Below are 17151 nucleotides of genomic sequence, written 5' to 3'. Positions count from 1 at the left end.
GCACTACACGTTACATGTGGTAGTAACATGGCAGGTAGGGCAGGTAAATGAGTATACCACTCCTGATGGCAGTTTCCAGCCGAGATCTTGGCAATGCCCCGTGACTCACCTGAATCAGATGAGCTGCGCTTTCGGGACTGCCGTACCGAAGGTCCTGTCCATTGATGGCCAACACACGGTCGTTCTCCTCCAGCTGACCATGTCGGTCTGCTACCCCACCATCCAACACGTTGAAGATGAAGACCCCGGGCTCATCCACCCTGCGCACCAGTTTTATTCCAAGCTGCTCCTCAGGGCTGCTTTTGTTGAGAATCACATGGAAACTGTCATCGCGGGGTCCATAGGCATCGAGTGCCTGTCCATTGCTCCTGCTTTGGAACTTCTGCTCTCGCAGCACAGTGAGCCGCAGCACACGACAGGGCTGCCGCAGGAGGCGAAGGGCGTAGTTGTGAGGGACGTTGCTGATGTCCATCCCATTGACCTGGCGGGGGGAGACCAGAAGTCAGAACAAATCAACCAGCTCCACTTGCCACAACACTTCCTAAAAGGCCCCGGGCCCACAGCATCAGCAGCATCCTTCCTTAAAGACTGCTCTGGTTTCCCACCTCCTCCTCTGTCCAAATACCTGCATACACCCACTTTCCAACATTACTCCTAACCCTGCTTTCCTTCAGCATCACTCGCACTTCCAGTTCAAGTCTGTCTCGGTGGACGCCATCTTTCTTCAGGCTCGTTCTTGGACAGGCCCCTGGATTTATCTGTACAAGTCCCAACCCTCATTCCTGTTGCTTGCCAAACTTAGTGTTCAGCCGAAGGGGTGGAGGTGGAGAGGAGGGTGGAGAAAAAAGGAAGAAAAAGTAGGAAAAGGCAAAAGAAGAACATTTCCCATGAAGTTCAAATGATTATACTAAACTCTTCAGATCAAACTGAGCTGACACTTTTCTTTCCAAAGAGCTCCAGATGAATTGTTCTCCCTGGGGCCTCCATCCTGGAACTTGAACTTCCAGGCCCCATCACTGTGTGTGTGTGTGTGTGTGTGTGTGTGTGTGTGTGTGTGTGTGTGAGAAAAACAACCTCTGTATAGTGTCAAACAAATGGATGTGACTGCGTTTCTAGGCTCTTACTGAAAGGCTGGATCACTTTATTATGCTACTTAAATGTTCTCAAGCTCAGCCCTCTCATTTGTGCCTCGTTGATTATCTGTAGGGCCGATGCCACATGGGGCTCTCTGGTTTTAATTACTCTGGCTAAGCAGGCCCAGCCTGGAGGCTACAGCCCCTAATGGTAGTCACCGCTCTGGCACCCCGCTGTGCAGTGTCTGAAGGACAGGGGCCCCACAGAAGAGAGACAACCTTCTTGAATGTCTATGGTTTGGTAAGATTTCTCGTACTCGCAGTCGATTATTAGTGGAGGCGTGACGTGAGATTTTAAGAGGCCCTCCTGCACGTACAGTCATCAGTTTTTTGCTGCCTCTCCAGGGAGGGAGGGGGGCTCTCGTGCACAGACAAGCCTCACCACCTTTGTCCAAGCACAGGTGAGCTCAAAGCCCTTGCTCTGCTCTGTCACGTCTGCGTCTGGTCGTCCCATCGCACCCAGGCCGAGAGAAGGCCGGGGTCATCTCCTAGACAGTTCTGGCAGCATTTTGCCTGCCAGGGCCACTTGAAGACTGTAAGAATCACAACTGCGTATTATACAACCCTCACCGGCAGCAGTTTCCGCTGGAGGGGAGCCACGCGCACTGTCGCTGACTGCGCCGTGGACCATCTCTGGAGGGGGATGGGCCTCGCCTCGTGCTCCACCTCAGGGACCAGCGGGACTTTCAGTATTGCAACGACACCTGCTTTAAATTCTTTCACCTCTTATCACCCCCAAAATAAGAATTTCTGTTAGAGAAATAGCTCATGATGTGTCAGGTGCCCGCCCCTCAATGACCTAGAAGGAATGGAATGAAACCCCCATCCGGGCATCAGACAGGAAATGTGTGACCAGGGAGGGTTTTCTTGTCACTTCTGCCACACGTCTGACTTCTGATAAGCAACTCTTCCTTGACCTTTTCTTTTCTTCTCAACATTCTTCCCTAACGTCCTTCCTCTCACCCAAGCCTCAGGGGACAGAAATGCCCAGGGTGTGCTGTTCTATCACCTGCCTTCCCTGGAATGCCTATGGGTTGGTGGGAATAGCTTAGGAATACTTTTTGGGTTTTCTCACGGAGGGCCATTAAGCTACGGGAAATTTACTTTAGAGGGTTGTGTGAATGGGAGTGATTAGATAAAATACAAAATGTTCCATTAATCTGCTCTAAAAACAATATAAGAAGATACATGCTCCAGTTTGATATTATTTTAGGCTATTGTTACTTAAAGTAGGAGGAGGGGGCAGAAAGGAGGAGAGAGGTAGAAGAGAAGAAAGGAGGTAGAGAAGGGGCAGGGGGGGATGAAAGGTGGAGGGGAAAAGACAAAATGATACAGAGACACAGAGAGATACTTATATACAGAAAGAGGGAGAGACCAGAAGAACAAGAAAGACAGAGGGGGACAAAGACCTATCTCAATTCAATGACAAATCTCAGATGAAGAGTCCTATCAACATAATAAATATGGAAAGTGGCCGCTCCATATTGATTCAGCATTTCATCCATCCAATTACTTGCTCCAAAGTGATTTTTATTAAGCCCTTTTCACGGCCCCACAGACGGGCTCTACCTTCAGGATGATGTCTCCTGGCAGGAGCCGGCCGTCCCTGGCAATCACCCCATCACGGTAAATGTGCTGGATAATGATATGGACCAGTGGGGTTTCGCTGCCTCCCACAAGCCTAATGGAGAGGCTTTCGTTGGGATCCACTCGATTGATCTTGACGCTCGTAATTTCACCATCTGGAATCAGGTGATACAACCTTGGAAAGACTAAAATGGACAAAGACAGTATTTACTTAAGACACCGACCCAACGGACATTTCCAACCACTCTCCTTCTTGCCAAACTTTGGTTTCAGCCAAACTAAACTATTCATCGTTCCTCATACATGTTTTCCATTTTCCTGCCTCTGTGCCAGGATAAGTTTCTCTGCTTGGAATGGTTTTCATTCTAGGCCTCGGCCCAATTTTTTTCTTCAAGACTTGCATGAAATGATCCCTTTCAATTAAACGCTACCCTGATCCCACTTTCCTTGTTTTGCCTAAACATCCCATTTCTCCCCGAAACTTGTTTCTCACATCACTGAGCCTTCATTAGTCATGCTCATTTCTTACAGCCTCTCCTGGACTCTAAAATCCTTGAGGACATCACTTCTGACTGTTCCGTGGTTGCGTGCACAGATCGCAAGCATTGGGCAGGGCCTCCCGAGGGTGGAGGAGTGAATGAAAATGAATGAAGGGTCGTGATGGAATCAACCGCAGTTTTATCACTTACTTATCCACGAACACAACAGAACGAACCTGCTCTTCTCTGTCCCTTTTGAAGATTTCTGCCTGGAAGTCCCTGCTTTTTCAGGCTTAGGGAATTACCAGTCCTCTCTACCAGACATTGTGGTCGATAAAGGGAAGTCAAGCAGCCTGATCCATGACCACAAAGAGATGGATGTGGCTTCCAGAACCTCGTCCCTGATCTAGCTGAATTCGGAGCTAACAGGAGGCCCAGAGACCTAGGCGGATGCCTCAGACTCTAACTTTTAACTGAAGGCTCTTCTTTCTGTATGAAATCTTTCACAGGTCCCTTCACCACCCCACCACCACTGCGCCCACACAAGAGCTTCCCTAGTTGCCTGGCTCGACAGAGACAGTTGTGTCCTCCCTCAGGTTTTCTGTAGAGCCAGGGATTCACAACAGGTCCACGGGGGACTTGCCATATATACCCGTTAATGGGAAAAGTGTGCGGAAGGGACGCCGTGAAATACTGCCCAACCTACACCTAGTTTGCTGATAGCAGGTCCTCCCGGGTTACTGGAGTTTGGACGTGGAGGGCGGAAACGCTTTTGTCTCCCGTAGCTGCTGACAGCTGCCTTTGCCCTAAGATTCTCTCTTCGTTAAGTCATCTGGGAAAGTCCTCTGCAGGTCTGGTTCTGCACAAGGCACCGTTTTCAAAACCCATGACCTTCGTCCATTTTCCCTAATGAACTCTGAGTTCATTAAGAAGGGCTCAACTCTCCAGGAACAATACAGAAAGAATTAAAATTACTTCGAAGCATAGAATAGGATAAACAAGGCAATTGAGCAGTCAGAGGAAGCCTGAGACATTGCAAATGGGGGTCCTTAACGTCCACTGGGATGTAATTTAATGTAAGCGACTGGCTTTGCTGTAAGGCTACGGGCAACAGCCTTAATCTGTCAGTTTCTGGTGCTCGAAGTACTTGGGTGATTGAGTTCAATGGATGTTTAAACTACTTTGATTACATTAAATAGGTTCTACCACAAGCGTTTGTTGGAACAGGTTTGGGGACAGGGAATGGTGATTTTTAAAAAACCACTTCGAACAAAGAAAGATTTAGAAATAAATCATCCAAGTTGCTGATTCATGCTTCCCTCCCCCTCCCTGTCCATCCCCCACTTCCCCAACCGATTTATAAAAACTGTCTTCCCAAACCTGGACTATTCAGGGCATTTGAGAGTCTGAAAAGACACGCCCAGTCACTTTTGTACATAATGCTAATTAGAACCACGCCAATGAGACCATAGCGACCTTGAAGAGTTAAAATAATTTTTCAACTGCCAAATTTGTGCTGGTCTGGAATGAAACAGGGTTGTTCAAAATTATGTCCTCACCTAAGGGTGTTACAAGCCAGCCAGTTGTGTGCATGTTTTTTTGCATTTAGTCCTTACAACAACCCTATGAAGCAGATTATTACTTTTTGTTTTGGCTTTTGTTTTTGTTTTTTAAATTTTTTTTATTTTTTTTAATATTAAATTTATTGTCAAATTGGTTTCCATACAACACCCAGTGCTCATCCCAACAGGTGCCCTCCTCAAAGCCCATCATCCACCTTCCCCCCTCTCCCACCCCCTCATCAACCCTCAGTTTATTCTCAGTTTTTAAGAGTCTCTTATGGTTTGGGTCCCTCCCTTTTTTTTTTCTTCCCCTCCCCCATGGTCTTCTGTTAAGTTTCTCAGGATCCACACAGGAGTGAAAACATATGGTATCTGTCTTTCTTTACCTGACTTATTTCACTGCACCTAACACTCTCCAGTTCCATCCATGTTGCTACAAAAGGCCATATTTCAGCCAGTCGGGGAGGGACAGAGAATCTCAAGCAGGATCTGCACAGTCAGCACAGAGCCTGATGTGGGGCTTGAACTCACAAACCATGAGATCATGGCCTGAGCCAAAATCAAGAGTTGGATGCTTAATTGACTGAGCCACCTGGGTGCCCATGAAGTAGATTATTATTATCCTTGTTTTTAGATGACAGAATGCTGGAGCTCAGAGACGTTAAATAACCAGGCCAGGGCCACCCAGCCAACCAACAGTGGAGCCTCTTTACCCACGTGAAAAGGATGGATAAGTCACGCCACGAGGGTCACCAGACAAGCCACAAGTTGCTGGAGCAGTGAGACTCGAAGGCCATTTTTGAAAGTTTTGTTGCCTCACAAGTCCTGTAAAGACATCACTACCAGCCTTGCTCAGTCTTAACACCTCATCCCATTCTGGGTAATAGCTTCCTGGAGCATCTGAAGAAATCCATTCTCTCCCCCTCTAAGCCCCCTGCACACCTCACATGGCAGCCGTCTTCGTGTTCCTGGATCATAGCACAGATCCGGCAATAACAGTCTGCAAAAGCTCCCAGGTGTGTTCACTGCCCCAAATCAAGACGCCCGAACGGCATCCAAGACCCTCCTAATCTAGCCTTAACCTTGGCTTCTGCTACTTTCTAACACAGCCAAGACCCCAGTGCCCATCCGGGTCATAAACCGCCCCTTAAACACAGATTTTGCCACCCTACCTGCAAATGATGCTCTTTTCCCTGTGGCTGCCGCTGCCATTTATTTATATCTCACTCTTCATGATGCTTTCTTTTCTTTCAGTTATGAATGAGCCTCTTGAAGCCAGAAACTGGATTTTGTAATCTTTACATAATATCACAGAGCCTAGGCCAGTACCTTACGCATAGAATCTCTTATTAAAAAGGTTTCTGCTATAAACATGCAAAAAAGTCTTATTCAGGCAGGAGAAGACTTTACCTGGAGAACTCAGGATGCTTTAATAAGAGAGAGAAATGGCAGAAGGGAAGCTGTAATCCCATTTTCACTGCACAAACATTCAGTGAACACTATCACATGTGCTGGATATTGCACATCATCTTGAGAATACAAAGACTCATCAAAAGAAGCCCTGCTCTTCTGGATGCGGTTACAATGAAAGGTGACACCACTGTAATCAAGATGCAGGTGCATGGAGAACACAAAGGAAAGGGGACTGAGGAAGTCAGGGAGGGCTTCCAAGAGGAGGCAAAGCCCATGCACAGCTTGCAAGGAGGAATCAGAATGCCTGCTGAAGGAGTGCGGGCGTGAAGGTTGTATAGTAGCATGGAAGGGAGAGAAAGACACAGTATTCGCAGGACTGTAATGAGTTCAGAGTAGTTAGAGGATGTAGAGTGTGTGTGTGTGTGTGTGTGTGTGTGGGTGTGTGTGTGTGTGGGTGTGTGGGTGTGTGGGTGTGTGGGTGTGTGTGTATGGGTGCGTGCATGTGCCAGTACAGGTGCGCATAGCGGGAGAGGTGATAAGGAGACAAGAGGGATTTTCTAGGACTGCTCATGGATTCTCTGAAGGCAGGATAAAGACAGTGGCTTGGGATTTACCTCTCAACCCCCCAGGAGTGGAGGGCACTTCACCCAGTGGTTAATGGGTGGGTTCTGGAGCCAGAGGACCTGAGTTTAGCTCCTGTGTCTGTCATTTTCTAGCTGGGTGACTCTGGGCTAGTTTACTCTCTGGGTCTCAGTTTCTTCATCTGTGAAATGAGAATAATAATCCCTGTGCCTTAGCATTGCGACATCTAAATGACTTAGGGCACACACTACCTGGCACACGAGAAAGCTTCATTTTTTAAAGAAAAGTTACTGCGACTGCTCTAAAGCTCTAACGTAAGATAGAAAGTATTTCCTCAGCTTCACTAATATTGGCAAAACCACATAAGATCTAAGAGCCAATAACTTCCTTTGCCCGGATTCTGGAGCCACATTCAAGTTTGGATTTAAAGTTAAACACCCTAAGTAATCTCCCTGTGCCTCAGTTTTCTTATCTGTAAAAGAGGGGTAATAATAGCAGCTACTTCATAGGTTTGTTGTGAGAATTAAGTAAATGCATGAAAAACACACTCAGAACCACACGTTATACATAGCTGCAATAAGATAAAATATTTACATGGTGTTTACTATATGCCAGCCACTATTCTAAATGTTTTTTACTTAATAATTATTATGTTCTGTATGTGTTAAGCTAGTACCTGGAGGTAAGGGTTCCAAAACCTGTGTGTTCAACTTCCGTGAAAAGAGAACAATCACTTCTGCCTTTAGTTACTTATGTAAGAAGTAAGCTAATCAAGGTAAAAAATATTTTATGCCCTCGTGAGGGGAGGTGTCCTAGAAAGCGGGTGGTGGTCAGGTGTCATCACCCCTGAAGTCATTCTGGAAGCCCAGCACCACGTCTACTCTCACAGGGAGCTCACTTACCTTCGGAGGCAGCGGTGCCTTCGGAATTTTCTCTGCCCTGGTCAGCTTGGTTGGCAACTACACTTCCACTCTTTGTCCTTCGAAGAACACTCAAAGCTCGATTTATTTTTTTAAAAGATCTGCTCCTGATACTGGATCGCTCAAAAGGCCGTGCTGAGGACAAGTGAGAAGGGAGAAACAGTAGCTACTCACTCACAGAAATCCTCTTTTATGTATGTGTCTGGTCAGATATATACAATAACATGAAGTTCTAGGTGGTAGGAACATGGGATTTGCTTCCCTGTACTGTCTCTGTTTTCTACCATGAACTATGTATGGCTTGTTGAAAAATCTGCTTTTCTTTCTCGCTGGGCTGGACTGAATGTGGAAGCACTTTTTTTGGGCAGCATGGATAGAAGGATGGGAAGGGGTGGTGAATCATCAGGCCTAACTTCGCCCCTTCCACCAAGTCCAATTACACATTTTTAACAATCTGAGGTACTTGTGGTTTCATTTCACTTTAGAGAATTGGACGTTGGATTGCTGCCGAAACTACCAGAATGATTTCCCCTTAAAACAAAACAAAAAAAATTTGCTAGAACCTTCTACAGTAAATATTCCATGGAGGGCGATTTCAAGGCAAGGAGCCCATTCCCAGAAAACCACCCATTTGACTCACCCCTAGTTCGGTTGCTCCGGCCAGAGTCCAGTGGGCCGTCTGCTGGCTGACCATCCTCGGCTGTGGACACGTAGGCAGGGTTGTCTAGGCCAGGCTCGTTTGTCATTAAGGAGACGGTGGCAGCTGCAGAGACTTCTGGGGAGAGTGCTGTTGCCGTGAGGCTCGCACAGCCATCCGGGAAGCCATCTTGAGAGCGCCTCTTCCTGTCTTTGGTCAGGCCGTAGTGGGAAGCGCCTTTACAGCTGTCACAAAACCAGCGGGAGGTCAGAAAAGTCTCCGGCTTTGCTTATTGTTCAACTGGGCCTCTTCAAGTACACATGCTTGCTACACTCAGAATGTGATTTGTTCACTCCTATGTCCCCCTCCCTGTATCATGTGTATGTACTCAATATGCAGTCACCAACCGAGTGAATTAGTGATTTGAGAAAACAACTTTTAAAAGATGCTTTTTGCATTCTCTTAAAACACTCCACTAGTCCCTGGAATGCAAATTTATATAGTGGTCATGGTATCTACAAGACCAGAGCTTGAGGTTGGCACTCCTCAACTGTTTGGACTTGGTAATTCCCTCTTGTTGGTGTTTATTTTGACCACGAAAGCCCTTAGTCACACTCAGTCCTTTCTTTTGGGTTTGGTTCCCAAAGCACTGAACATAAATACAAAGCTCCTCCCAGATTCCGTATTTAACTGTCTGTGGAAACAGAATCGCCATCACCACAAAGCCACGGGGATTTGCTTAGCAGCACTATTCCCTAGAGGCAAGCTGGCTCCCGGCTTCCATTCTCTACCTCTGGGCTGGTAGCCAGCATCAGGGGCTGGGGGCTCCTGTCCACTAAAAATGTCATTCGTTGTCTGGTCTTCTAACATTGGGAAAGTAAAACTACATTAAAGGTCTTTAAAAAAACACTAAAGCCGTAATTGCCTATAACCATTCACCGTCTGTGTTAAAGAGCAGACCCAAGGGCACCTGGGTGGCTCAGTCGGTTGAGTGTCCACCTTTGGCTCAGGTCATGATCTTGTGGTCTGTGAGTTCGAGCCCCGTGTCGGGCTCTGTGCTGACAGCTCAGAGCCTGAAGCCTGCTTCGGATTCTGTGTCTTCCTCTCTCTCTGCCCCTCCCCCACTCATGCTCTGTCTCTCTCAATTATTTTGTCAAAAATAAACAAATATTAAAAAAAATTAAAAAAAAAAAAAAGGAGCGGGCCCAAGGGCCAAGAGACCAAGATATAAGCTGATCTCGGTCCATAGTTTGCTGTGTGTGCCCATGTGCTACTGAACAAGTCATTCCAGCTCTTAAGTGGGGTTTTAGTCAGAAAATGGTGATGAGTTAACTATCTCCTTGCACTCTGGTGAGAAGTAGCTGCAGACGGCCACATCAGCTCCCACAGCGGTTGTGAAGGCAGAAATCACATGGGGGAGCCCCTTTAAGAAATGGCCATTTTGCTCATAACGGATATGCTAATTATAAGATATTTTTATCAATTCATTACAGAAAAATCTTATGTGGTTGAGCTTTTTAAAAATTTTTGTTTTTGAGAAAGACAGAGCAAGAGCAGGGGTGGGGCAGAGAGAGAGGGAGATACAGAATCCGAAGCAGGCTTCAGGCTCCGAGCTGCCAGCACAGAGCCTAACGCGGGGCTCAAATTCATAAACCGTGAGATCATGACCTGAGCTGAAGTCGGACGCTTAACCAACTGAGCCACCCAGGCTCCCCGTGGTTGAGCTATTTTAAGTAACTATTTTAAACGAATATAGGTTGAGCGCTTATTTGGAACAATGGTTCACGTTCTTGAAAGTAAATGGAATCAAACAGCAGTCTACAGTTGATGAGTACACGATTTGTATAGCCGGAAGAAATACAGCTGGTGGATAGGATGGCTTATTGTCTGAATTAGAATCCTTGCTCTGAAGTTTACCGGTGTAGTCGGGGGCAATTTTGTGAACCTGGTTAAATTTTCTGATCCAGACATACATTTCGGGCAGTGGTGAGGTCAGGTCAATATTAAGTCTTGTCCAGATTTTAATACCCTACCAGACATGCAGTAAGTTATCAATAGACTGTAGCTACTTCCATAACGGATCCATCCTAGGATGCCTGTTTTTGCAAACTTTAACATCTCCTGAGATTAGAATGCACAGATGATTGAGGGGTCATGCAGCTTCTGTTGCCAAGCTGCAGTCATGATGCAAATGCCATTGTACGAGTGTGGCAAACAGTCACAGGTGTCCGTTCTTGGGACTACACCATTGAATTTCACTGCCATTAAATGTCTTAGAAAAGATTACATTAGGATTCAGCATTGGTCTGGAAAGTTAGTGTACACGTAAAAAGTCTCAAAAACAGAGCAGCGGCATGTAAATGTTTGATGTTGATGAAGCAAATGTTAATCTTTAGTAGGAGGACAGCAATTCTGTATTTTCTTGCAAAGAGATCAGCAAATGCTTTATTTGCTCAGAAACACAGATACTCCCAAGGAGATAAAAAGTGGTGTTACATTTCCTTACTGAGATCACTCAAAAGGATTGGCCTATTTCGTGCCAAACGATACAACTAGAGGGCAGGAGAGGTCACCAGATTTGTCTGAACGGATTTCAAAGCCACAGGAGTCTGATGGGACCAGTCCACACATTGCAGGGAAATCTTTAAAAGTGTTTTGGAATAATTTAACCAGTGACAAGTTTTAAAACTGTTGGTATAGAAAATATGTTCCTTATGATCAATGGCATCTTAGATTTGATGAAATGTGGTTTTAATATTAGTAGGAAGAACTTGGATTATACAATCCTATACCCTTATCTTATAGAAAATGAAATAGGCCTCCAGTTTTAAATGTTAGTCTTTCCCTCACTGGAAGAATACAAGCTCTCTGCTTGAATTGGTAAGGTTTCACTGTTCGGATTAGCTACTCAGGCTTGAAATGGTTCTGCTTAAAAATAGCAAAGTGGTTGATATGGGAAACTAAAAAATTGGAAGAACCACCGTGTGATGGAAAAAATAAAAGCCAGCATGCATTTGAACAGCTCCAAAGTCATAAATACATGAGCGGAACACTGCTATGCAAGCCAGCGATATTTGGTTAGCAACGCATGGGAAGGAAGTTCCTAGACTATTTAGTTGGACGGGAAACAGTCTTTCTTTTCTTGGGGCAGCAATGCCCTTGACCATGGGTCCTGCCAGAGCATGAAATGAATTTTCCAGTTGGACAAATGGCTGGTAAGGGCACAAGCCATGGCTTTCTGGGGGGATACAGCATATCCCCAGTGGAACAAAGGGACGATATCTTTTGCTGCCACATCCACGTGGAGGGTCAAGGTATTTAAAATATCCAAATCTGAAGGCTATGACATTAAGAAACGCCTGCTGTTCCAAATCCTTGGGGTTCTAGAGACAGTTTTTAGTCTAGGAAAGAAAAACCTTATAAAATGGGTAAGTAAACTTCCCTTTGGCCCCACATCATAGCTATCCTTACAACAGCCAGGGGGCGGTGTATAGAATCCAGATTTAAACGTTCAGACTCATAGCCTTGTATAAAAAATGTTCTGCTAAAGCAACTCATAATTATGTGATGGTGCTCGTTCCAGTTTCTTGGCTTAGCTGGAATCCGAGGCACGGAATGATCTATGAAGGTAGCAGCTTGTACTCACTAATTATCTCTTTTGTGGTGACTAACACTGAGGGCTCTTGATTTATAAGGACAAAAGAGGGGAGGAGTGGGGAAGAGCTGATTAGCATTGGCCAGGACAGGAACATATGGTGAACCCTGGGTTGTGTTCAAAGCAAGCAGGATTTATTCTCCCTTTTAGTTATCCTGAGAACTAAGTACTCTCAGGTGGTGATGGGTGATGGCCATGAACTTGAAGGATGAATACAGGGAACATAAAAAAAAAAAAAAAAAAAAAAAAAAAAAAAAAAAAAATTAAACCAAAACACTCATTTTGGATATGCTATCTGTTCAAAGGAACTCTGAAAATCAAATTGTTTTGGTAATAATGGAGTTGGGATCCTGAGCTCCCATATCACAGTTAGCAGAAGCAAATCAGTGTGTGTGTGTAAGTTTATTTATTTTTGACAGAGAGAGAGAGAGAGACAGAGAGACAGAGAGACAGAGAGAATCACAAGCATGTTCCACACTGTCAGTGCAGAGCCAGACATGGGACTTGATCTCATGACCTGAGCTGAAATCAAGAGTTAGACACTTAACTGACTGAAAGGCAAATCAGTCTAAATATAAAAATGTGGACAATGGATGTTCCGTGGAATTTTTTTTTTTTTTTTTTTTTTTTTTTTTTGCAGGGGCATGGGGAGAAAATGAACTCCCTTCTTGCAAAAATTCCTGAGTCCATGAGTTTGCTGCTAACAAGAGTTGACCTGAAGCAGGATAGGCCCCAACATAATTCACAGAGCCTCTAAAGGGGTGTCCTGCTAAATTCAGCCAACAAGGAGACATGAGCTGCTTTGCAGTGGACCTTCTGACAGGGAACTTACCCACTTGTGATAGCAGAAGTTGTAAGAAAGAGAGCCTCAGTGCCCTCATCATAATAGTCTGGCTAACTACACAACCTCCCTTTGATCTAACTTCCCTCATGTTCTATCTTGGTTTACTTCTGAACTAGGTAAGCATCAAGTCTGCTCTTCACATCAAGTTCATTAATTGCCCAGTGTGAGCCTACTTTAAACCGAGACTTGTGAACTCATATGCTAGCGAAGTGAGGTGAGGAAATAGGGAAGGTCAGGCCAGCTGGGGTCCGTGGCAAACAGCTCTGCTCCATTTCAAGGGTACAACAGCCGTCATAGGACTTCACTGATCTAGGTCTCAGGAAGACCAGCCTAAGATCAATGGGGTAAGAAAAAGAAATAAAGCACATCCAAATTGGGAAGGAGGAAGTAAACCTGTCACTATTTGCAAATGACAGGATATTGTAGAAAACCCTAAAGACTCCACCAAAAGACTATTAGAACTAAGCAACGAATTCAGTAAAGTTGCAGGATACAAAATCAATATGCAGAATTCTGTTGTTTCTATATACGAACGTTTTCTGATAATTCATTGAGAAAATTCCATTCATAATTGTATCAAAAGAAAGAAAATACTTCTGAATAAATTTAACCAAATTGGTAAAAGACCTATACATTGAAAACTGTAAAACATTGATGAAAGAAATTGAAGAAGATGCTAATAAAGACATTCTGTGCTCATGGATTAGAAGAATATTGTTAAAATATCTAAAAGTAATCTAGATTCAAAGCGATCGCTATCAAAATTCCAATGCCATTTTTCATAGAAATAGAATAAGCAATCCTAAAATTTGTATGCAACCACAAGAGACTTCTAATAGCCAAAGCAATCTCGAGAAAGAACAAACCTGGAGACCTTGTGCTGCCCGATTTCAAAACAGTACAGTATTGTCATAAAAACAGACATGTGGATCTAGGAAACAGCATGGAGTCAGAAATAAACCCACACATATGTGGTCAATTTATGATAAAGGAGTCAATAGCATACGATGAGAAAGGGTGGTCTCTTCAATAAATGGTGCCGGGAAAACTGGACAGCCACATGCAAAAGAATAAAATTGGACCCCTGTCTTACACCATATGCCAAAATTAACTCAAAACGTATTAAAGACTTGGGGCACCTGGGTGGCTCAGTTGGTTAAGCGTCTGACTTTGGCTGTGGTCATGATCTCATGGTGCATGAGTTCGAACCCCACGTTGGGCTCTGTGCTAACAGCTTGGAGCTTGGGGCCTGCTTCGGATTCTGTCTCTGTCTCTCTCTCTCTGCCCTTCCTCTGCTCATGCTCTCTCTCGCGCTCTCTCTCTCTCTCTCTCGCTCTCAAAAATAAACATTAAAAAAAGCCTTAAAACTAATGAAAAATGGATTAAAGACTTAAATGTAAGACATGAAACTATAAAACTCGTAGAAAAAAGCATAAGCAGTAAGCTCCTTGGCATTGGTCTTGAGGATGACTTTTTGGGTCTGACACCGAAAACAAAGGCAGTAAAAACAAAACTAGACTGGTGGGACTACCTCAAACTAACAAGCTGCTGCACAGCACAGGAAACCATCACCAAATTGAAAAGGCACCTACAAAATGAAAGAAGATATTTACAAATCATATTATCTCATAAAGGGTTAATCTCCAAAACATCGAAAGAATTCATACAATAACAGAAAACAATTAACAATGGGCCAAAGATTTCGATAGGCTTTTTTTCCCCAAAGAACATATACAGATGGCCAACAGGTACATGAAAATATGCTCACCATCTCCAAACATCAGGGAAATGCAAATGAAAACCATCATGAGATATCATGTCACACCCGTTAGAATGGCTGTTATTAAAGACCAAGAAAGAAGTGTTGGTGAGGACGTGAAGAAAAGGTAACCTTGTGTGCTGTTGGTGGGAATGTAAGTTGCTGCAGGCACTCTAGGTTTTGAGGTTCCTCAAAAAAACTAAAATAGAAATACCATATGATCCGACAATTCACTTCTGGGATTTTTCGGAAGAAAACAAAAACACCAGTTCAAAAAACATCTGCACCCCACGTTCACTGCAGCATTATTCACAAAAGCCAAGATATGGAAACAAGTGTCCATCAATGAATGAATGGATAAAGAAAATGTGGTATATACAATATGATAAAATATTACGGAACCAGAAAAACGAAGGATATCTCGTCATTTGTGACATGGATGGACCTGGAGCGCATTATGCTAAGGGAAGTAAGTCAAAGAAAGACAAATATCATATGATCTGTGGAATCTGAAACAACAGTAGTGGGGGGCCTGGGTGGCTCAGTAGATTAAGCGTCTGACTTTGGCTTAGGTCATGATCTCGTGGTTGGGGAGTTTGAAGCCCACGTTGGGTCCTGTGCTGACAGCTCAGAGCCTGGAGCCTGCTTCGGATTTTGTGTCTCTGTCTCTCCCTCCTCCCCCACTCCTGTTCTGTCTCTCTCAAAAATAAATAAATAAACTTAAAAAAAAAAAAAAAGAAATAAAACAACAGTAGCAAAAGCGAAAAAGAGAACCCAAAAGTAATAGAAACAGATTGGGGGTTTCCAGAGAGGGGAATGTGGAGGTGGGTAAAATGGGTAAAGGGGATCAAAGGATACAAATATCCGTTATAAAAGAAGTCATAGGGATGTGATGTACAGCAGGGTGACTATAGTTCATAATAATGCATTGCATAGTTGAAGGTCGGTAAGAGTAAATCTTACAACTTCTCGTCTCCAAAGTAACATGTTGTAACTATGCAGGAGATAGATGTTAACTAGACGTATTGTGGAAATCATTTCACAATATCAAATCGTTATGTTGTACACCGGAAATTCATCACTAATCTATGTCAACTGTACCTTAAGAAAAAAATAAAAGCCCAGTGTGGCTGGGGTGAAAACTTCATAAGCTGAAATCCAGTTTTAAATGTACAGTCTCTTGATTTTTTTTTTTTTAAGTTGACAACAAATTCACCACTTTAACGAACGTTGCGTGAGCCAAAATACATCTGAAGGTCAGATGTATCTTAAGGGATGACAATTTCTCCCCCTGGAAATAAAAAAAAATAATAACCCTGTCAACGTCAGTAGGTCAGACCCATTTCTCTCTTATCAGTCCTCTTTGAGGCAGGGCTCTCCTTTTACCGTCTCCCCAATCTCCCTCTCTCCCCACTTGAGTGATGGTCTGTGTTTGGCATGCGTAGGGGAGATGGCTCTCAAAGGGGCTTCCCTTTCATCATTTGCCCCAGCCCTATTTCTGATCCAAGTTGGAGAAAGACATTGAATTCTCAACTGTTGGCCTTTCACTCCTGGGAGAGCTAATTACTTGCCCTAAGTCGTTACATAATGGGAAAGGGAGCCATTCAACCCTAATGGATGTACTCACTCTTTCAGGCAAGGAGAACCAAGATCAGAAAGCTCTGGAGGGAAGTGAGTTCCCCCGCCCACAGCTGGGTCTTAGGCTTCAGCTGCTCCACTGAACAGGATGAGTGACTCAAACTTTGCTCAAGGTCCTCGGGGCTAGGCCTGGAGACTGCTGCAAGAGACGTGGTCACCATGACATAGTGACAGGCTCTCCCTGTTGTGTCCTTGGACAGGCCACCGAGATTCTCAGGAAGCCACAGTGCGTCCTCAGAGACAGCCTTTGTCAAGGTGCTTGGTGGCCCTCAGTCACATGTACTCCCTCTCTTGTGCCATCACCCTGGCCCTCCTGACCCTGTACCTCCATTGTTCTGCAACAAACCCAGCCCATCCCCCTCCTACCAGTCTTTCCCCCCGCCCACTCCATCCTAACTTCACCCACACAATTTCTTTTTACTCAAAAAATTTCCCATAGAAATATTTCCCACTGCTTATCGGATTGTCTCAATTCCTCGGGCCGACATTCTGGGCCTTGCCTCATCTGTGTGGGTCATTGGGCTCACTACAGGGTCTGGCAGCCCAGGAGGGGGCTGGAAAGAAGACCGCTATTACCTATCGATCTGCTACGTACTGTGTTACGCTCTACATACGTGGCCTTCTTCAACCTTCCCAGTGGTTGAAGGGAACATTCACTAGGCCGCCTCCACTCCTCACAGATGAGGATGTGGAAGCCAGAAGGGAAGGAAGCCTTGTCTGGGTTCCCCGAGTGCAGCTGGGATTTGAATCCAGGCTGTGGGGTTCTATGCTTTCACCCCTCCCGTGGCCTGGCCTCTAGCCCAGAACTTCCCCCTGCACTCCAGGCTCATATATCAACCTGCTTCCTCCATGTTTTCACCTCCTCATCTCATAGGCACCTTGGACTTAACATATCCAAACATCCTAAGGTTCCCTGCCAAATCAGCTCTTCCCACGTCTTCC

The 17151-nt window shown here is 44.8% G+C and overlaps 1 protein-coding gene across 1 annotated transcript; it reads right to left on the bottom strand.

Moving 5' to 3' along the window:
• Positions 1-7: 7 nt before the first annotated feature.
• Positions 8-10288, bottom strand: LOC125917416 (E3 ubiquitin-protein ligase LNX-like). Its single transcript, XM_049623623.1, has 5 exons — positions 10149-10288; positions 8317-8558; positions 7659-7811; positions 2703-2905; positions 8-481 (listed from the first exon to the last, which is right to left on the bottom strand). The coding sequence occupies exons 1-5, from the start codon at positions 10286-10288 to the stop codon at positions 11-13; spliced, it is 1209 nt and encodes a 402-aa protein (XP_049479580.1). The 3' UTR covers positions 8-10.
• Positions 10289-17151: the final 6863 nt, after the last annotated feature.

This window comes from Panthera uncia, unplaced genomic scaffold, assembly GCF_023721935.1.
Source record: "Panthera uncia isolate 11264 unplaced genomic scaffold, Puncia_PCG_1.0 HiC_scaffold_1812, whole genome shotgun sequence".
Taxonomy (NCBI): Eukaryota; Metazoa; Chordata; class Mammalia; order Carnivora; family Felidae; genus Panthera; species Panthera uncia.
The sequence above is the reverse complement of the archived record's forward strand: the minus strand, read 5'-3'. Positions and strand labels throughout refer to the sequence as shown.

Coding starts and splice junctions, on each gene's coding strand:
- LOC125917416 (XM_049623623.1), bottom strand. CDS start 10,288: ATGTATGTCTGGATCAGAAAATTTAACCAGGTTCACAAAATTGCCCCC. Junction 2,906..7,658: donor AGGCACCGCTGCCTCCGAAG/GTAAGTGAGCTC, acceptor TGTCCATTTTAG/TCTTTCCAAGGTTGTATCAC. Junction 482..2,702: donor CAGGAGACATCATCCTGAAG/GTAGAGCCCGTC, acceptor TCCCCCCGCCAG/GTCAATGGGATGGACATCAG.